This window comes from Geotrypetes seraphini, chromosome 2 (assembly GCF_902459505.1).
Source record: "Geotrypetes seraphini chromosome 2, aGeoSer1.1, whole genome shotgun sequence".
Lineage (NCBI taxonomy): Eukaryota > Metazoa > Chordata > Amphibia > Gymnophiona > Dermophiidae > Geotrypetes > Geotrypetes seraphini.
In genome coordinates, this window is record NC_047085.1 from 42,401,339 (window position 1) to 42,422,700 (window position 21,362).

The 21,362-nt window shown below is 49.9% G+C and overlaps 1 protein-coding gene across 4 annotated transcripts in view; it reads left to right on the forward strand.

The window, feature by feature from the left end:
- The window catches only part of ATAD2 (ATPase family AAA domain containing 2), a 332,232-nt gene that overhangs the window by 97,272 nt on the left and 213,598 nt on the right, over nt 1–21,362 (forward strand). For all 4 annotated transcript variants that reach the window (XM_033933747.1, XM_033933750.1, XM_033933746.1 and 1 more), the window contains exons 7-8: nt 3,094–3,204; nt 15,256–15,373. In XM_033933747.1, the coding sequence (XP_033789638.1) occupies nt 3,094–3,204; nt 15,256–15,373 (229 nt within the window). The remainder of the gene's footprint in view (nt 1–3,093; nt 3,205–15,255; nt 15,374–21,362) is intronic.

Here is a 21,362-nt window from a genome sequence, read left to right on the forward strand (position 1 = left end):
GACGGCTGCACCCCCAGTACTGAATATCATCTGAGTAGGTCACAAGAGAGCTGCTTTACCCTCACATGGATTTGTTCCTAGACTCTCCAGTTGGATGATTGGAGAAGGTCAATATCCGAGCCACACTTCAGAGACTTCTGGACATTCATGCCATAGAACCTTGTTCCCAATGACAACTCAGGCTCAGGCAGATACTGTAGACCAGGTCTGCACAATTCAAAAATGATCCGGGGCCGAAATGAAGTCAGAAAATGTAGTGGCCATGGCTCGAGGCACCCAGAAGTGCGCGGACGTTGCCATGATATCATGCACATACATGACATCACATTGACATCCATGCATGCACAGAGGCCTTCCAGAGGGGCCCTGAGAGGCCAGCAGGGGGTGCCAGCAGAGAAGAGGGCAGAAGAGGAGAGGCACTGGTGGCGGCTGATTGCCTATAGCAATGTTTTTCAACTACTTCAAGTTGAGTACCCCCAACCACAGACCTCCCAAGCTCTGCCCTAAAACCACACAAGCTCTGCCCCAGATCCTGCCCCCTTTACTAATTGTAATGCAATTTTTTCCTTTCATGTTTCATATACACACAGCAGATATAAATTCTCAAAATTGACACATTTCGATCACTAAATTGAAATGAAAATAATTTTTCCTACCTTTGTTTGGTGATTTAATCAGTTTCTGGTTGGACTTCCTTCTGACTGTGCATCCAATATTTCTTCCCTTCTTTCTGTCTCCTGTATGCTTCCTCTCCAGACCTCATTGCCTTCCCCAACCAACATCTTTCTGTCCCTCCATGAGTCAAACTTTTTCTTCCTCTCCCTGCCCCCTTTCTTTCTTTCTGTCTTTTTCACACCCTGCTTCCCCAACACTCTCCCTGCTTCCTCGACGCAGCAATTGCAGTTCAGAAGCACTGGGCCCACAATTCTTCCCCCTGCTCCCGATGTCAATTCTGACATCGGAGGAAGTTCCAAGCCAGCTAATTGCTGCCTGGCTGACCCGGAACTTCCTCTCGGACGTCAGAATTGACGTGGGGGGGGGGAGAGTCTTGTGGGCCCGGTGCTTCTGGACTGCAGTTGCTGCACGCACCTTGGTGTTGCTGCGTCAGGGAAGCAGAGAGAAATCCTGGTCTCCAAAAATGGGACAGGAAAGGGTTTAGAGAGGGCCACAGTGAGAGCCATTTTGGGATGCATGCAGCCTGGGGGCTATATGTTATGCAGGGCTGCTCTAGATACTTCATGCCTAAGAAAGGCACAGATGACTGGAGGCCCATCTTGGATCTCAGTGGTAAATACCTAAAGATTCCCCCGTTTCCACATAGAGATGGACCGTTCGATCATTGCAGTGGAGGCTCTGGGAGGGTTGCTAGCCTCTCTAGACCTTGCAGAAGTGTATCTGCATATTCCCATCTTTCTTGACCACAGAAGATATGAGGTTCCACATACTTGAGCAGCATTTCCAATTTGCAGTTCTTCATTCGGTCTGGTGACAGTTCTTCGCACGTTCAATAAGGTTATGTGGTGTTGCAGCTCACCTCCGGAAGATGGGGATTCAAGTACATCCCTACCTGGACAATTGGCTGATCAGAGCTTCGTCCAGACATGGCGTGCAAGCTTGCAGTGCGTCGCATGACGGAGTTAATCCAGTATTTGGGCTGGATTGTCAACATCAATAGCCATTGGGAACCAACCCAGAATCTGGAGTATCAGCATTCTTTTCCACATGGACTTCTGGCCACATTTTCCTTCCTGAGCCACGCAATCAATCTCCAGAGACAAATTCTGTCCTGGCAATGTGGATTCCTCCTGCTTGACATTATCTTCAAGTGTTGGGCTCCATGGCATCCACTGGAGGTTGTCCCCAGGCTAGGGCTCACATGCAACCTCTCCAAGACTCTTTTCTGTTTTAGTGATCTGTGCAGAAGCATCCTTTTCAGATGCAGCTGCCCTAGACAGGGGCTGCAAAGGACAGCCTGTGCTGGTGTCTTCAGGATGTGTCCTTGTCGAAGGGCATGCCTCTCTGGATTTCGGAATGGGTGACTCTCGCAACGGATACCAGCCTTTCCAGTTGGAGAGCACATTGCAGGGACAGCTCAATTTAGGACCAGTGGACTTCCCATCAAAAGAATAGTCCATAAACTGGAACTCTAAGCCATTTGGCTAGTCCTGAAGGCTCTAGAAGATGTCTTAGAGGTCAAGGGATTAGTTAAATTAGCAGGGAATCAGGAGCTTAGGCAAAGGATTAAGCAAGTTAAATTAGCAGAGAATCAGGAGCTTAGGGATCAGGCTGCCATTTCAGAACTGTGATGTCACTTCCTCACCTATGAAGTCCCATTTGTGAGAACATTCTATACTGCTAGTATTTGGATAACACTAAGGCACATTCCTGCAGCAGATGCTGTCCATTGTGAGGATTTTCCTGCTGTCATAATCTTCCACCTTGTCTTGGAGTGTATTCCATGTCTAGCTAAGTAGAAATTGGCGAGGTCCTATGTGATGATGCAGTGCAGGAAGTGCTACACACAGTTTGAGCTTAAAAGCTAGGGAAAACTTTCTCACATGGTTTGTATCAGATGACTTCTCAGGACTTCTGTCCTGTTGTCCATGGCAAATACTTTCTGCAGATAACTTGACTTTTTTATATTACTGGGAAAAGTTGAAGAAATGTCTTCCTTAATGCTATATTTTTTGGGTGACTGTTACTATACTGAACATATTGTAATATGTCCATCCTGCTAAGGATATATTATCTGCAGCAATCTGCAGGATATATTAACTGCAACAATCGGATGATCTGCATATTTCTTATCCATGACAATCTCTTCTGTTTTTGCCATTTTTTTTATTGTTACGCCTGCAAGAGCTCCACTTAGTTTTGTTTTGTACCCACATTTCCCATGCCTAATGCATGGTTGCATGATCTAAATAGCCAGGAGCATAGATAATTATATTGAAGAAATACCATCATTTTAAAATAAGGCTGCTTTGAAATTTAAAAAAAACAAACAATTAAGTAGAACCTGCAGTATTTCTAAATTGGAGGTGTCGCTGTATCCGATTCATTTGTTTTATTCCTAAGTGTTAACTTTTCTAGAGTCTTCAGAAGAAGGCGAAGACCAAGATGATGATGGTGAGGAAGATAATCAAAAGCGCTATGATTTCAGACAGAGAAAAGCAGTTGTACGTTACCAGGCTCCATTAAAAGGTACTATGTGGTCCTAATGACATTTAAGGTTAAAATAAAATTTGCACTTGTTGCACTTGTTAACTAAGTTTAAGATTTTTTTGAACTTTAAATTTTTTAGTTTTAAAGAATTATGAATGTTTTCCTCTACAAATCAGCTTCAGTCTCATAATTGTATACCACTTTCTTGGTAATTTTGTAGTAATCAGAGATGGGTAATAACAATGTATTTATACTTTGTTAAAGTACTTGAGTATAATATGCAGTACTTTTAAAGCGAGAAGGATGCTAGGGTGCTTAGGGAGAGGTATGGCCAGTAGGAAAAAGGAGGTATTGATGCCCCTGTATAAGTCTCTGGTGAGACCTCATTTAGAATATTGTGTACAATTCTGGGGTCTACACCTTCAAAAAGATATAAACAGGATGGAGTCTGTCCAGAGGAAGGTTGCTAAAATTGTTGGTGTTGGACGGTGTTCTTCAGCTGCTAGTCCACAGGGCCAGCACGTCCATCGGGCCCAAGACAGCCGGTCCACGGTGCGATGTTTTATTTCCACCGGTCCATAGGTGCCAAAAGGTTGAAGAACACTGGTTAAATGTCATAAGGCTTATGGGGACAGACTTAAAGATCTCAATATGTATACTGTACTTTGGAGGAAAGGAAAGGTATGATAGAGAGGTTTGAATATCTATGTGACATAAATGCACATGAGGTGAGTCTTCATTTGAATGAGAGGACATAGGATGAAGTTAAGAGGTGATAGGCTCAGAAGTAATCTAAGTAAATGCTTTTTGACAGAGTGGTAGATGCTTAGAATAGTTTCCCAGTAGAGGTGAAGGAGACAGTGTCTGAATTCAAAAAGGGTGGGACAGGCATGTGTGATCTCTTAGGGTAGTGGCCTTCATCACAAAAGCGTGAGCCAATAAAAGCCCGCAGAGATCTGAGCGGCTCGCACACCTATCCAGAGTCCTCTCTCTCCCCTGCAAGATCCAGTGCTTGCTCACCATTCTTGTTCCCAGCAGCACTGCTCTTTGGGCTGCCAGCAGCGTGAGTGAAGTAACACACTGCCTTCAGTGACCCGGAAGCTTTTCTTCTGCTTCTTGTCCCTGCGTAGGCGGGAAGTAGTAGCAAAGAGAGCTTCCGAATTGCCAAAGACAGCATGTTTACATCACTCATGCTGCCGGTGGCCTGAAGAATTACAGCAGCACCACTGGGAAGAATGGTGAGCAAACACTGGATCCCGCGAGAGGGGGGTAGCATTGGGAGAGTAAGGGAGATGCTGGACCACGGGGTGGGAAGGAAAGATGCCAGACCTCCCGGGGAAAGAAAGCGAAAGGGCAGATAGAGATGTCTTGAGGGAAGGGAAAGATGTCTTGAGAGGAGGAGATAGTGGATACTGCAGATGGGCACACTGGATGGGCAATTTGGCCTTTATCTGTCATGTTTCTATGTTTTTTGGCCATATTTTTTATTTGTAACTAGTAGTAAAGTAAGCTGTACTTGGTAATGAAGTACAACTTTAAAAAGTATTTTTATCCTAGGACAAGCAGGCAGTATATTCACATGTGGGTGACATCAACCACACAGCCCATTACAGACAGTGCAAAGGTGTACTGTCACTTTAAACTTCTTGAAAGCTCTTGAAAGCTCGTGGAGCTATCATTTCTCGGTTTTCCCCTGAGCTGAGAAGCTGTGTTCTTTTAAACTTCCTCCATATATATAAAAACTGCACTCTTCACACAAAAATCTGAAGAAAACGATAGGGAGGGATCTGTGCTGGTCTGGAGAGACTAAAAAAAGAAAATTAGCAAGTAAGAAGCTAATTTCTCCTACTTTATAGCCTCTCCAGACTGGCACAGAAACTGATGGGACGTATCAAAGCAGTTCCCATCATGGGTGGGACCCCCCGAAGGGCTGCCACAAGAACACGCTCCCCGAACACACCTGAATGTGTCACACAAAAGAATGCAGATGCGACCAAACCGCCACTTTACAGATATCCACCAGAAGTACAAGAGATGACTCAGCCCAAGAAGCTGCCTGACCCTCCCTCCTAGAATGAGCTTTAAGAAATTCAAGAACAGGTATATATTCTTGGGCTGAGTCATCTCTTGTACTTCCGGTGGATATCTGTAAAGTGGCGGTTTCGTCGCATCTGCATTCTTTTGTGTGACACTACCTGTGTACATTCAGGTGTGTTGGGATGCGGTGTTCATGAATTTCTTAAAGCTCATTCTGGGAGGGGGGGGGGGGTCAGGCAGCTTAGCCAGCGTAACACATCCTCTACCTCACTGTCCCTATTGGTGGTAGTCTCGCTCACTTCTATCACCATTGGTCCCTCATAACATCAGACCACTGGGTATTAAAAAAAAAAAAGTGAGATGAGGTTTTGCCCTTCATTTAAAACATAAACCTCCAAACCATCCTTCAAGAGTCTGTTTTCAATTCCTATCAGACCACTCTTCAACAAGAGCTCTCAGCCCTTATGCCTCTCAATGCAATATAACAAACTCCTCTGCAGGAGAGGGGCCAAGGGTTCTATTCCAAGTATTTCTTAATACTGAAAAAGATACTGTCATCATCCAATACTAGTTCTCTGTGCTTTCACCGATACTTTGAAGGAAAAGTTCTGAATGGTCTCTCTGGGAATCCTGTTAACCACTTCTGGAGAAAAATGACCTCACGAATGGCACTCAACTCAACTCAACCATGTTATGTCAAATATTTACCAACTGGGGGACTCGGGAGATAGATCTTTGTTTCTCTCCACAATCGCAAACGTCCACTTTTCCAGAACACTCCCAATCACCTGAAGCCACATGCCTTTCTCCTAGACTGGATAGACAAATTTCTATATGCTTCCCTCTAATTCCTCTATGCTTCCCTCTAATTCCTCTTAATTTGGAAAACTTTGTGCAAAATCTACCAAGAACCAGCTACCATAATTCTCATAGCACCTCAGTGACCGTGACAATCATGGCTTCCTCTTCAACTCAGTGTCCGGGAACCCATCCCACTTCTAATCTTTCTGACTTTGATAACTTGGAACTCTCACAGCATGGTTTCTCTCCCAGTGAGTACATGCATTCATACAATCTGTGCCAGTGTCAGCCATCGTTGAAACTTCTAGGAAACTTTCCGCTCAAAGTTGTTTATCACTTCAATGCAAGGTCAATGCAAGGTCATGCATGTAGGGAAAAAGAACCCGATGTTCAACTACAAAATGGGGGGAACACTGCTAGGGGTGAGTAACCTGGAAAGGGACTTGGGGGTGATGGTCGACTCATCACTGAAACCATCGGCGCAATGTGCGACAGCCTCAAAGAAAGCAAACAGAATGCTGGGCATCATCAAAAAGGGTATCACAACCCGGACGAAGGAAGTCATCATGCCGCTGTATCGCGCAATGGTGCGCCCGCACCTGGAGTACTGTGTTCAATACTGGTCGCCGTACCTCAAGAAGGACATGGCAGTACTCGAGGGAGTGCAGAGGAGGGCGATTAAGCTGATAAAAGGTATGGAAAATTTTCCATACGCTGACAGGTTAAAAATGCTGGGGCTGTTCTCCCTGGAGAAGAGGAGACTTAGAGGGGACATGATAGAAACCTTCAAAATCCTTAAGGGCATAGAGAGAGTAAATAAGGACAGATTCTTCAAACTGAGGGGAGCCACAAGCACTAGGGGTCACTCAGAGAAATTGAAAGGGGACAGGTTTAGAACAAATGTTAGAAAGTTCTTTTTTACGCAGAGGGTGGTGGACACATGGAACGCGCTTCCGGAGGAAGTGATAGGCCAGAACTCTGTACAGGGGTTCAAGAAGGGTTTGGATAGGTTCCTGGAGGATAAAGGGATAGAGGGGTACAGATAGAACTTGAGGTAGGTTATAAAAGTGGTCAGAAACCACTTCACAGGTCGCAGACCTGATGGGCCGCCGCGGGAGCGGATCGCTGGGCGAGATGGACCTCGGTCTGACCCAGTGGAGGCAACTTCTTATGTTCTTATGTTCTTAAGTGGACTTGCTTCACACTTTGGTGTTACTGCCAATCATTGCATCTGAACACATGTCCTCTACCATCAGTCCTCAAAGTCTCCTACACCTTTCAACTTTGGTCTTAAAACCACTACAGTCAGAGTTCATCTCTGTGCTATTAGGAGCTTTTTATCCAGCGGTGTATGAAAAGCACTATTTGTGCATCTCCAGATTCTACTAATCTACCAAACTACTAATCAAACCTCCTCCAGTTGCTTGGGATCTCAATATTATACTTTCAATACTGATGAAGCCGTGCTTTGAGCCACTTCAATCTTCATCTTTCAAACTCACTTGGAAAGTTTTAATCTGCATCATTTCAGCACACAGAATTGGTGAACTGCAGGCTCTTGTCAGAACCACCATATACAACATTCTACCACAATAGGGTGGTTTTCTGCACACATCCAAAATTTCTTCCTAAAGTAATTTCGGATTTTCATCTAAACCAGTCTATAGTTCTGGTTAAGTGGAATGAGACAAAGGATAGTGGTAAATGCAGTTTGCTCAGAGGATAAAGATTAGTTGAGTCCTGCAGGGAACTGTCCTTGGGCCAGCTTTATTTAACATGCTTGGGTGCATAAGGAGAGGAATGGCCAGTAAGAAAAGGAAGGTGATAATGCTGTTGTATAAGTCTCTGGTGAGGTCCCATTTGGAATATTATGTGCAGTTTTGGAGACTGCATCTTTAAAAAGATAAAATTGGTTTGTAGACTGTCATAAATCATATGGGGACAGACTTGGAGACCTTAATATGTATATTATCCCAGGACAAGCAGGCAGCATATTCTTAACACATGGGTGACGTCACCGACGGAGCCCTCGGTACGGACCTTTTAACTAGAAGTTTCTAGTTGGCCGCACCGCGCGTGCGCGAGTGCCTTCCCGCCCGACGGAGGAGTGCGTGGTCCCCAGTTTCTTCGTTTCCGCGGAGCGAAGAAGACGCGTGTATTTTTTCAACGGCCGTTGAAATCACTTTTTGCCTTCCCGCTCGCGCTTTTGTTCTAAATTTTTCTTCCTCTACCTTCGGGTTTCCTTTTTCTTCGAATTGCAAAAAAAAAAAAAAAAAAAAAAAACTTTGATTTTTCTTGTTTCTTTCGTTTTTGCCCCGGCGGGGCCTGTTGCCATTTTACAGGCCTCGGACTTCGATTTTGCGGAGGCTATCTTCCCCTTCATGCCCCCGCAGGTCGGTTTTAAAAAGTGCCAGCGGTGTGCACGCCCGATCTCCGTTTCTGACCCACACAATTGGTGTTTGCAGTGCCTGGGTCCGGAGCATCGGGCAGATTCCTGCACCCGCTGTGCCACTTTACAAAAACGTACTCTTAAAAACCGAAGAATCCAGCAAACCCTTCTCTTCGGCTCCGAGTCGGCGATGGATTCATCACCTTCAACGGCGGTACCGCAGAAATCGGCACCGTCAAGCTCGACACCGACCGATCCCGCATCGGCGCCACTAGCGCCAGGTAAGCCGGCTAAGAAGCCTTCCTCTTCCCTCGAGCGCCCTCCAGCTACGGTGACGACACCGTCCATACCGGCATCGCACCGGTCCCGTAAACGCTCCGCCCCGATAACGGTGAGTGCCTCGTCATCGGCCTCCTCATCGCCGGGGCGTGGAGCGGCATCCAAGGAACCGAAGAAAAAGAAAGCGGTTCCGATGCCACCCCTAGATGACCGTATCTCGGCCATTCTACAAACTCAGCTTCAGGAGCAGTTGAAGAAACAACTTGAACAACTGCTACCCTCTATCCTGGCACCGCTCCTTCCGGTACCAGACCGGCCCGAGCCCCGCACCGAGGCCCCGGTGTCCACTCCTTCGGTACCGGTAAACACCTCGATGCCGATCCTTTCGGCCCAACAACTTCCTGATGATCCTGTGGTTCATTCTCAACCCACAGTGGATCCTACTCGGCACCAGGCGGTACGGCACTCTTCTCGGGACCGAGAACGACGCCGATCGTCCTCCCCTGGTACCGTTTCGGTGCGCTCTGGTAAATCTTTGTCCAAGACTCGCCACACCGCACCCTCCACCCTGGTGTCCCGACATGCACCAGAGGTCAGGGATCCTGATTTATGGGAGGAGACTCCTCTCGGTACCGAGGAGGATCCCTCCTCATCTGATGAGGAACCATCGGCACCTGATGCCACCTCTAAACCTGAGCAATCCTCTTTTTCTAAATTTCTGAGGGAAATGTCTGCTGCTCTGTCACTTCCCCTTGAATCTGACTCCAAAAAGTCCCAAGCCTTTTTAGAAGCCTTAGACTTTGAGCAACCTCCTAAAGAGTTCCTCAAGCTTCCCGTACATGACATCTTACGGGAGACATTCTACAAAAACTTGGAAAATCCCCTCACGGTACCGGGAGCTCCCCGTAAACTGGACAACCTTTACCGTGTCATCCCTATTCCAGGATTCGACAAATCTCAATTGCCCCATGAGTCCCTTCTGGTGGAATCCACCTTAAAAAAGACTCAGGGCTCCAGTGTCTATGCCTCTACCCCTCCTGGCAGAGAAGGTAAGACCATGGACAAGTTTGGCAAGAGACTTTACCAAAATGCCATGCTTGCCAACAGGGCAAACAACTATTCCTTCCATTTTTCCTTTTATCTCAAACACTTGGTCCAACAGCTGTCTGCCCTCCAGAAGTACCTACCTGAGCGCAAGGTCCCGCTATTCCAGCAGCACATATCTGGCCTTCTCCAAATGCGCAAGTATATGGTCCGCTCGATATACGACTCCTTCGAGCTCACCTCTCGGGCCTCTGCCATGGCTGTAGCCATGCGTCGCTTGGCCTGGCTCAGAGTCTCCGACCTGGACATCAACCACCAGGACCGCCTGGCCAACGCCCCCTGTCTCGGGGATGAGCTTTTTGGAGAGTCACTGGATTCCACCACCCAGAAACTCTCTGCCCATGAGACCAGGTGGGACACCCTGATCAAGCCGAAAAAGAAGGCTCCGCCTGCTCGACCCTATCGGCCTCAATCATCTTACCAGCGGAGGTTCTCAGCCAGGCCACTCAATCCGCCTCCCCAACAATCTCGGCGACCCCGTCAACAGCAGCACCATGCCCAGGCTCGGTCTCAGGCCACTCAACCCTCCAAGCCTCCTCAGCCTGCTAAACAATCTCAGCCCTTTTGACTCTTCTCTCCAGGGCATAGCCAGTCATCCACCCTCGCTGCCTCTTCCACAGCCTATCGGGGGTCGTCTCACCATTTTCTCAAGCCGTTGGGAAGTCATCACGTCGGACCAGTGGGTCCTCAACATCATCCGCCACGGCTACTCTCTCAACTTCCAGACTCTGCCTCCGGACAACCTTCCCGTAGAGTCTGCTTCAAACTCATCTCAAACCCCCCTCCTCCTGAGGGAGGTTCAATCCCTCCTCCTTCTCAATGCCATCGAAGAAGTACCTCCAGATCAAAGGGGGCAGGGATTCTACTCCCGCTACTTCCTGGTACCCAAAAAGACGGGAGACCTCCGTCCCATTCTCGATCTCAGGGACCTCAACAAGTGTCTGGTCAAGGAGAAGTTCAGAATGCTCTCCCTTGCCACGCTCTACCCTCTTCTTTCTCAACACGACTGGCTATGTTCCCTGGACCTCAAAGAGGCCTACACTCACATCTCCATCCATCAACATTCTCGCCGCTACCTGCGGTTCCAGGTACTGCACCACCACTATCAGTACAAGGTGCTACCGTTCGGCCTCGCCTCCTCACCCAGGGTCTTCACCAAGTGCCTTATAGTGGTAGCGGCCTTCCTCAGGTCTCACAACCTCCAGGTGTTCCCCTATTTGGACGATTGGTTGGTGAAAGCACCTACGTCTCCACTTGTGCTACAGGCTACTCATCACACCATCTCTCTCCTCCACCTCCTGGGGTTCGAGATCAACTACCCCAAGTCGCATCTGCTTCCCACCCAGCGACTTCAATTCATTGGAGCAGTTCTGGACACCACGCTAATGAGGGCTTTTCTCCCCTCCGATCGCAAGCAGACCCTGCTCCATCTCTGCCGTCAGGTACTCATGCATCCCTCCATTCCTGCTCGACAGATGATGGTCCTCCTGGGTCACATGGCCTCGACAGTGCATGTCCTTCCTCTGGCTCGTCTCCACCTTCGTACACCTCAGTGGACGCTCGCCAACCAGTGGTCACAGACTACGGATCTTCTTTCTCATCCCATCTCTGTGACATCATCTCTTCAGCAATCTCTCCAATGGTGGTTGAACTCCTCAAATCTTTCCAGGGGTCTTCTTTTCCATCTGCCCCCCCACTCTATGATCATCACCACAGATGCGTCCCCCTACGCGTGGGGAGCTCACCTGGGAGATCTACGCACCCAGGGACTTTGGACCCCACAGGAGCGTCGTCATCACATCAATTTCCTGGAACTCAGAGCCATGTTCTACGCCCTCAAGGCTTTCCAACATCTTCTCTGTCCTCAAGTCCTCCTCCTATGCACAGACAATCAAGTCGCCATGTACTACATAAACAAGCAAGGCGGCACCGGATCTCGCCCCCTTTGTCTGGAGGCTCTGCGCATCTGGACCTGGGCCACGGACCGCAATCTCTTTCTCAGGGCGGTCTATATCCAGGGCGAACAGAACTCTTTGGCCGACAATCTCAGCCGCATCCTTCAACCTCACGAGTGGACGTTGGACCCTCCGACTCTACTCTCCATCTTTGCTCGATGGGGCACTCCGCAGGTGGACCTCTTTGCAGCACCTCACAACCATCAGCTGCCCCAATTCTGTTCCAGACTCTTCTCTCCTCACCGTCTGGCCCCGGATGCATTCCTGCTCAACTGGAGGGATCGGTTCCTCTATGCCTTCCCTCCACTTCCTTTGATGTTGCGGACCTTGTCCAAACTCCGCAAGGACAATGCCACCATGATCCTCATCGCCCCTCGGTGGCCTCGTCAACACTGGTTCTCCCTTCTGCTTCAACTCAGCTCCAGGGAGCCCATTCCTCTTCCTGTGTTTCCTACTCTACTTACACAGCAGAATCAGTCTCTACTACATCCCAACCTGTCTTCCCTCCACCTGACAGCTTGGTTTCTCTCGGGCTGACCTCTCCGGAGAATCTATCTCAACCGGTCCGCCTCATTTTGGACGCCTCCAGGAAACCGGCCACTCTCCAATGTTACCATCAGAAGTGGACCAGATTCTCCTCGTGGTGTCTCCGGCATCATCAAGAACCCACCTCTTTGGCGGTGGAAACTGTCTTGGAATATTTGCTCTCGCTGTCCAACGCTGGCCTCAAAACCACCTCCATCAGAGTCCACCTCAGTGCCATCACTGCGTTTCACGAGCCTATTCTCGGAAAACCCCTCACGGCTCATCCTCTGGTTTCAAGATTTATGAGAGGGCTCTTCAACATCAAACCGCCTCTCAAGCCTCCTCCCGTCGTCTGGGACCTGAATGTGGTTCTCTCTGCTCTCATGAAACCTCCGTTTGAGCCTCTTGCCACAGCTTCATTCAGGCTTCTTACCTGGAAGGTGCTTTTCCTAATTGCCATCACCTCTGCCAGGAGGGTTAGCGAACTGCATGCACTGGTTGCCGACCCACCGTTCACTGTTTTTCACCATGACAAGGTTGTTCTGCGTACCCACCCTAAATTCCTTCCCAAGGTGGTCTCAGCTTTTCACCTCAACCAGTCCATTGTGCTTCCCGTCTTCTTCCCTAAGCCTCACTCGCATCCTGGAGAACAGGCGTTGCACACGCTGGATTGTAAGCGTGCCCTTGCTTACTACCTTGATCGTACCAGAGCTCACCGAACATCCCCTCAGCTCTTTTTGTCTTTCGATCCCAACCGTTTGGGCCGTCCTGTCTCCAAACGGACACTTTCAAATTGGCTTGCTGCCTGTATTGCCTTCTGTTATGCTCGGGCCGGTCTCTCACTGGAAGGATCTGTCACGGCCCACAGAGTCCGAGCTATGGCTGCTTCTGTGGCTTTCCTCCGTTCCACGCCCATCGAGGAAATCTGCAAGGCGGCCACTTGGTCCTCAGTTCACACGTTCACTACTCACTACTGTCTGGATGCGTTCTCCAGACGGGATGGACACTTCGGCCAATCTGTGTTACAAAATTTATTTTCCTAATGGCCAACCATCCCTCCTCCCTCTTTGTTAGCTTGGAGGTCACCCATGTGTTAAGAATATGCTGCCTGCTTGTCCTGGGATAAAGCACAGTTACTTACCGTAACAGGTGTTATCCAGGGACAGCAGGCAGATATTCTTAAGTCCCACCCACCTCCCCGGGTTGGCTTCTTAGCTGGCTTATCCTAACTGGGGACCACGCACTCCTCCGTCGGGCGGGAAGGCACTCGCGCACGCGCGGTGCGGCCAACTAGAAACTTCTAGTTAAAAGGTCCGTACCGAGGGCTCCGTCGGTGACGTCACCCATGTGTTAAGAATATCTGCCTGCTGTCCCTGGATAACACCTGTTACGGTAAGTAACTGTGCTTTATGGAGGAAAGATGGGAGAGAAGATATGATAGACATTTAAATATTTCCGTGACATTAATGTACAGAAGGTGTCTTTTTTTTCAAAAAAAGGAGAACTCCATAAGGAGAGGGCATAGGATAAAGTTAAGAGGTGATAGGCTCTGGTGTAATGTAAAAAAATACTTCTTTACAGAAAGGGTGGTAGATACGTCGCATAGTTTCCCAGTGGAGGAGGTGGAGATGAAGACTGTATTTGAATTCAAGATAGCATGGAACAGGCATGTGGGATCTCATAGGGAGAGAGGAGGAGATAGCGGATGTTGTGGATGGGCCATTTGGTCTTTATCTGCCATCATGTTTCTGTTTCTAGACTGCTGAAGCAGGCCTATTGGGGCTGAAACACGATTTGTGTTGTCGCTTCTTTATACTGAGTTTTGCATCAGTAAAGCCACTACTATTGTGAATGCCTATAGAGCGTGACTCCATCTTCGCTGTTTAATCCGTCTGCAGTACTATAGAGAACCTTTTCGGGGGGTTTTTTCCTCCTTTTCCGAAGACACCATTAGACCACCAGGGTCTTTGCAAGACCTATTGGGGGGGTGGGGAGGTGGCAGAGTGGTGGTGGAGGCTGGCTTGAGGCAACAATAGTGGGCGGGCAGAGTCGTTTTGGTTATTTATATCCATGGGGTTACATCATATTTCCAGCATCACTGAGCATTTACAAATCTGGGCGATGGCCCATTCAATGTGGTTTAAGCAGGAAGGAGCCTCTTCTGCCTGTTTAGATCATGCTGAATATCAATCCCAGTTATGACTAATCTGGTGCAGAGGAGATGTTAGCTTTAACACAGCATCTTCTTTAGGTAACACCTAGTTTAGTCGACTAATGATCCTTAGCCATTGTATCTTAAAAAAAAAAAAAAAAAATCCAATTAGCTATGCAATTGTTTCCTCAATTAACTTGCCTAAAAGAGGCAAGTTAGAAATTTGGAGCAGTAGTTAATTTGGAACATCACAAACAGCATTTTCTTTCCAATACAGGTATCAAACCTCTTTTCATAGATTGGCATCTCACCTTTTATGAAAGAAGCACTAATACAGTAGTTAAAAATGTACTCTATGCATAATTGACTTATTGGATATTTCATGTTCTGTTGTAGAAAAGGTCCAAATTGTCTATTGAATTATATTGCTTCCTTTAAGGTATAAATTGCTACAAAACCAAATATAACTTTCTTTGTTTTCCATCAATGTAGGGAATTAAAAAAAAAAAAAAATTTCAATCTTGGGCCCTTACTGATTGGCCTTAATTCTACCAAATGAGCTAAGATTACAATTCAGTTTGTTTTGCAAGAAATTACCCCTTGTGTTCAAAAATTTCTTTTAGCAAAATGAATTCATTTAACACTTGAAAGTTCTGTTGAAGTACTCCAATATTTTGTAGCTTCCTAGAAATTAGTTCTAGCTTCTTAGACTTATCTGCATTAAACCAATTTTATCTGGGGAATAGTGGAATATAAGAAGCCTTAATTTTGTCAATGTTAAGTGGTGGTGATATAGAATGATGCATTTAATGTAAGATTTCACACATTTTTAAAAATCTGTTGGCTAGAACCAAAGCAACAAAGGAAGCAAAAAATATTCTACAGTGGTCCAGCCTCTCCTGTGAGACGAAAATATCGGTTTACGTCTGCTGCGCCAAGGAGTCCTTACTGTAAACGAATTAACAGGTGTGTTTCTGCACTGCACATGTAATAATGAGTTGCTGAATGACAAGATTGCATTTATTTTAGATTTTGAGTAACATTTACTTCAATAATGAGGGTGACTAGAAATCACTGTGGTGGTTTGCTTTTACTTCTTTCCTCAGCATCACCCAGTCCATTCCACTCTGCGGAGTAGCCTAATGATTAATGCATTGGACTGAGATCCTGGGGAACTGGGCTCAGTTCCCACTATAGAAACTTGTGACCCTGGGCATGTCACTTAGCTCCACTTCCCCAGGCACAAAAAAAAACACATTTTGAGCCCATTAGGCACATAGAAACTACTTACATAGAATGTGCATAGAACAATGTCTAGCAGTGCTATAGAAATGATGAGGAGGATGAGGAGTAGTAATAGTAAGAGAGCATTATCTTTCTGCAATGTTGCAACATTAAAATTAGTACTTATTGGCAACCATTGGTCGTCCTAGCCTAAATCTGTGGAACAGGAACATAGCAATAACACCCTTCTAAAGGATGAGGCAGGGAACTGGTTATTAGTCCACTTGCTTTCATGTGCATCTTTAAATAGATGCTTTAACCTGGACTAGTTTAATATTACAATACAGCCTTTTGCACAACTTAGTGTGAAGTGCAGTTAGAAATAATGTTCCTTTCTTTAGCACTCTCCAGACCAGTAGAGGTTAACTTTACGAATGGGTATATATCTAATCATGACCAGCAGGTGGAGACTGAAAACAAAACTTTGGGACAGTATATACTATCCTCCCTTCTCTATTTCCCTCAGTCTTCTTTCAGTCTCCAGCAGGTGTTGAGTGATCTGTACCCATCTCTCTTGGTAGGGCTGTTGGAATTTGTTTAGGGGTTTCTAGTCCCTGTTTTTGGCCGGACGGAGCTTGGCCGGGCCCTGTTTGGGGGTCCGTCCGACCTCGGGGGTGTCAAACCCGGCGGGTCACGAGCGGGGTCCCTCCCCCCACTTCCTCCACCTCCCCACATTTTTTTAGAGGAGCCTCAGCAGTAAGCCTTGCCCCCTAAGTCAAGCAAGGCATATTGCTTCGAGAGCCTGTGGAGTCTGTTCTGTAAAAAAAAAATAAAAAAATCCTGAGGTAGTGCTGGTCTGAAGGGTTGTTTCCCTTTAAGAAAACTGTATTTTACTGTATTTTTTCATGTAACCAGCACTTTTTTATAGCTAGGTCGCGTCTGGAGCAATTGTGCCCTTCTCCGGGGGAGTAGGCCACAATTTTAGTCCAGCCGCGAGGCACTCGCGGCCGGCCTGAACTCGGCGGTTTGGGTCGGTGAGGTGGTGGAGCTCCGTCGGCAGCGGCTGCAGGCGCCCAGAGCTCCCCGCCGATGGTGCCTCGCGAGTCGGCTTGGAGCAGTGGGGAAGCCCGGTCTTCCACAACCGCCCACGGAGGGATTCCCCGAAGGATTCCCTCTCAGCTGATTTTTTTGACAGCTGATGCCGACTTGCCTGTCTTAGCGGCTGAGACTGTTCAGTCTTCTCAGCCGCTACAGGCCATGGAGGGAGCATTTTTGGCGGGAACTTCGCCATTTTCTTTGTCTGGCCCCTCCATTTTGTCTGCAACCTCAGGTGACCTTCCCCCTGTATGGCGAACACAGGGGCAGGTTTCAGCATGGACCCCTGCTGGGGCAGGGAGTCCCTGGGGACCCCCAGGGGTTTTTTGCCCCCAATTTATTTTCTTTCTTTGTGCGGACTTTTGGGGGTCCCACGTGCGCCTGGGGGGTTTCGGGGGGGGTTTCCCTCCACGCCCCCTATGGCTTTGCCTCCCTCTTTTCGTTTGGCGTCCCCTCTTCCTCCTCCCTCATCCAAGCGCCCGCGGGGGGGCTTGGATTGCGAATTGGTGGGCGGAGGAGCGTGTTGGCCTGGTTGAGGACCTGGCTGCTTTGGCGGGCTTCCAGGATCCTCTAGAGGGGACGCCTGTTGGCAGCGGGGCGGCGGGTTTCCCGTCTTCCAGAGCAGATGCGTCCGTGGTGCGCTTTTTTATTCAGAGGGATGAGCTTTTAGACCTGTGTAGCAGGTCTCCTTGGTGCTGCATTTTTGCAGTGGCGCCGCCGGAGACCCCGCGTATGGGGGCCCCTCTGCTTCAGGGGGTCTGTCCTGGTTCCCGCTCTTTTCCTGTGCGTCAGGATTTGCGGGATTTTGTGTTGGCGCAGTGGCCTATGGGCGCAGTTTCGTTTGGTGTGCGCCTTGGCTCTTGGGTATCCCGTCCCGGAGGGAGGTAGGGCTACCTTAATTTCGCCAATGGGGAACGCGGTGGTCTCGGCACTTCCTAAGCGGCATACCGTGCCTGTTATGGACGGTTCTGCTCTTAGGGTCTCGGAGGCGCGTGCGTTAGAGACTCTTCTTAAGTATGATTTTGATGTCTCTGCCTTTGGGGTACAGGCGGCTGTTTGTGGGGAGCTAGTCGCTCGCGCCGTGTTTCGGTGGGCTGAGCGTGTCCTGGATCGGGAGTCTGATGACTGGTCTCTAGTGGATCAGGAGGTAGCGAAGATTGCGATGGCTGCCTCGTTCCTCTCAGATGCTCTTTATGACTTGGTGCGGATTTCGGCTAAGTCTATGGCATGGCCGCGCGGCGTATTTTGTGGCTGCGCGCTTGGGCGGCGGATTCTGCGTCCAAAGCTAAGTTTACTAAAGTTCCCTTTAGGGGGTCTTTTTGTTTGGAGAGGAATTAGATGAGTTGATTCAGACTCTGACGGACTCGAAGGTGCCCCGTCTGCCTGAGGACCGTGCCCGCCCTGCGTCTAGGTGTGGGGCTGCCCGGGGGCGTTTGCGGGAATTTCGCAAGTATCGCCCGGGGCGTGGGGCTGCTTCTTTCCCGGCTCAGGGTTTTTCCCGGGGTCGGTTCTTCCAGCGCATGCAGCCCTTTCGGGGGGCCCGTCGGGGGGCAGGGAATCCCTCCGCCGGTTCCCCCGCTTCCCGTCCTGCGCAATGACTCCTTGCCGGCGCCCCCTTTGGTTCCGGTGGGGGCCCGGCTGCGCAAATTTTTCCCCAAATGGGCCGAGATCGCGTCCGATCAGTGGGTCCTTGAGGTGGTGCGGGACGGTTACGCTCTGGAGTTTACCCGCTCTCTGCCGGACCTTTTCCTCGCTTCTCCATGTCAGACTCCATGGAAGACGCAGGCTTTTCGTCAGACCCTTCAGCGTTTGCTAGATCTCGAGGCAGTGGTGCCGGTGTCCCCTACGGAGTGGGGCACCGGCAGGTACTCCATTTACTTTGTGGTGGCCATAAAGGAGGGGACCTTTCGGCCCATCCTGGATTTGAAAGGGGTCAACAGAGCTCTCAAGATTCCGTCTTTCCGCATGGAAACGCTGCGGTCGGTCATTCTGGCGGTTCAGCCGGGGGAGTTTCTTACGTCTCTCGATCTGACGGAGGCCTACTTGCAGGTTCCAATTCGGGCCTCTCATCAGCACTTCCTTCGCTTTGCGATCTTGGGGCGGCACTTTCAGTTCTGTGCGCTTCCCTTTGGTCTGGCCACGGCTCCTCGGACGTTCACCACGGTAATGGTGGTCGTCGCGGCAGCCTTGCGGTCGGTGGGCATCCTGGTTCACCCCTACCTGGACGACTGGTTGATTCGGGCAAAGTCGTTGCAGGAGAGCTCCCGGGTTACGGCTCGGGTGGTGGAGTTTCTCCGGTCGCTGGGCTGGGTGGTCAACCTTTCCAAGAGTCGGTTGGTCCCGGCTCAGCGTCTGGAGTGCCTTGGGGTTATGTTCGACATCTCCTTGGGGAAGGTCTTCCTTCCAGAGGCCCGGGTGAGCAAATTGCAATCTCAGATTCGCCTGCTTTTGGCGTCCCGGGGTCCTCGGGCGCGAGATTTCCTCCAAGTCCTGGGGTCAATGGCGGCGTCCCTGGACGTGGTGAGGTGGGCGCGGGCCCACATGCGTCCTCTTCAGTATGCTCTGCTCCGGAGGTGGTCTCCCCGGAGGCAAGATTTGGATGTTCCGGTTCCCCTGCGAGGCTTGGCGCGCTGCAGTCTGCGCTGGTGGCTCCGGACCCCTCACCTGGTTCAGGGGGTGGGTCTGGATCTCCCGCAGTGGACGGTGCTCCTTACGGATGCGAGTCTCCTCGGTTGGGGGGCTCAGTTTATGGGCCACTCAGCTCGGGGCACCTGGTCCGCGGAGGAGGCCTCCTGGTCGATCAACGGGTTGGAGACCAGAGCGGTCAGGCTGGCGCTGTTAGCTTTCCACTCCCTTTTGCTGGGCAAGTCGGTCAGAGTCCTGTCGGACAATGCCACGGCGGTGGCTTATGTCAATCGTCAGGGGGGCACCAAGAGCACTCCTGTGGCGCAGGAGGCGGCTCGGCTCATGGTTTGGGCGGAGTCCCATCTTCTGGACCTCTCGGCTTCTCATATAGCCGGAGTAGAAAATGTTCAGGCAGACTTCCTCAGTCGTCACTTCCTGGATCCAGGAGAGTGGTTTCTCGGCGCCGGAGCGTTTCGGTTGATAGTGCAAGATTGGGGGCAGCCCCTGATGGACCTGATGGCCACGAGTGGCAACGCCAAAGTGCCCCGCTTCTTCAGTCGTCGCAGGGAAGGGCTGGCCGAGGGTCTGGATGCTCTGGTCCAGCCGTGGCCAACGGAGGGGCTGTTGTATGTGTTCCCTCCTTGGCCGCTGGTGGGCAGAGTGCTTCTTCGCATTGTTCACCATCCGGGTTTGGTGGTGCTGGTGGCTCCGGATTGGCCTCGACGTCCGTGGTATGCGGATCTGGTGAGGCACCTGGTGGCGGTTCCTCTTCCTCTGCCTCTCTCGGACGACCTTCTGATGCAGGGTCCCATTCCCTTGTTCGACCCGTCTCTCTTCTGTCTTACGGCGTGGCTCTTGAAAGGGGTCGCCTTAGCAAGAAGGGATATTCAGACAAGGTGATCGCTACACTGTTGGGGTCCCGGAGGCTTTCTACCTCTCGGGCTTATGTGCGGGTTTGGCGTCTCTTTGAGGAATGGTGTCGGGCGCGGGGAGTGACCTCTTTTCGCGCTTCTCTGCCTAACATTCTAGAGTTCTTGAAGGATGGCCTGGATAGAGGCCTGGCATGGTCTTCTCTCCGGGTTCATCTTGCGGCCCTGTCGACCTTTCGAGGGTTGGTGTCAGGTCAGCGTTTATCGGCTCTTCCTGATGCGATTCGGTTTCTGCGGGCGGCCAAGTTGCTTAGGCCTCCCCTACGGCCCTCGGTTCCCTCTTGGGATCTTACTCTGGTTCTCTCTGTTTTGGTGCGCCCGCCTTTCGAGCCCTTGGACGACTGTTCTTTGAAGGACCTTACTTTGAAGGCGGTCTTTTTGGTGGCCATTACTTCTGCTAGGCGTATTTCTGAGCTGCAGGCTTTCTCTTGTAGGGCTCCCTTCTTGGAGTTGTCTAGGGAGCGGGTCATCTTGCGGCCTGTTCCTTCCTTTCTGCCGAAGGTTGTTTCTCCTTTTCATGTCAATCAATCGGTGGTTCTCCCGGTCTTGGGTGGTCGGGAGGGCTCTTCTGAGCAACGGCAGCTGCGCAAGTTGGATGTCGGTCGGGTCCTTCGCTCTGATGTGCAGCGGACCCAGGAATTCCGGAAGTCCGATCATCTCTTTGTCCTCCTGGCTGGTCCTCGTCGGGGAGCTGGCGCTTCTAAGGCTACTATTGCGCGCTGGATCAAGGAGACGATTGCTTCCGCTTATCTTCTGAAACAGCAGCCTGTTCCGGAGTTTCTCAAGGCTCATTCCACTCGGGGTCAGGCGGCTTCTTGGGCTGAGTCGTCGCTCGTGCCTCCGGTGGATATTTGTAAGGCTGCGGTTTGGTCCTCCTTGTATTCTTTTGTTAGACATTATCGAGTAGATGTTCAGGCGCGTCGGGACGCGGTGTTCGGTGAGCGTGTTCTGGTATCGGCCCTTCGGGGGTCCCGCCCGTGAGAGGGACTGCTTTGGTACGTCCCATTCGTAAAGTTAACCTCTACTGGTCTGGAGAGTGCTAAAGAAGGAGAAATTAGGTTCTTACCTGCTAATTTACTTTC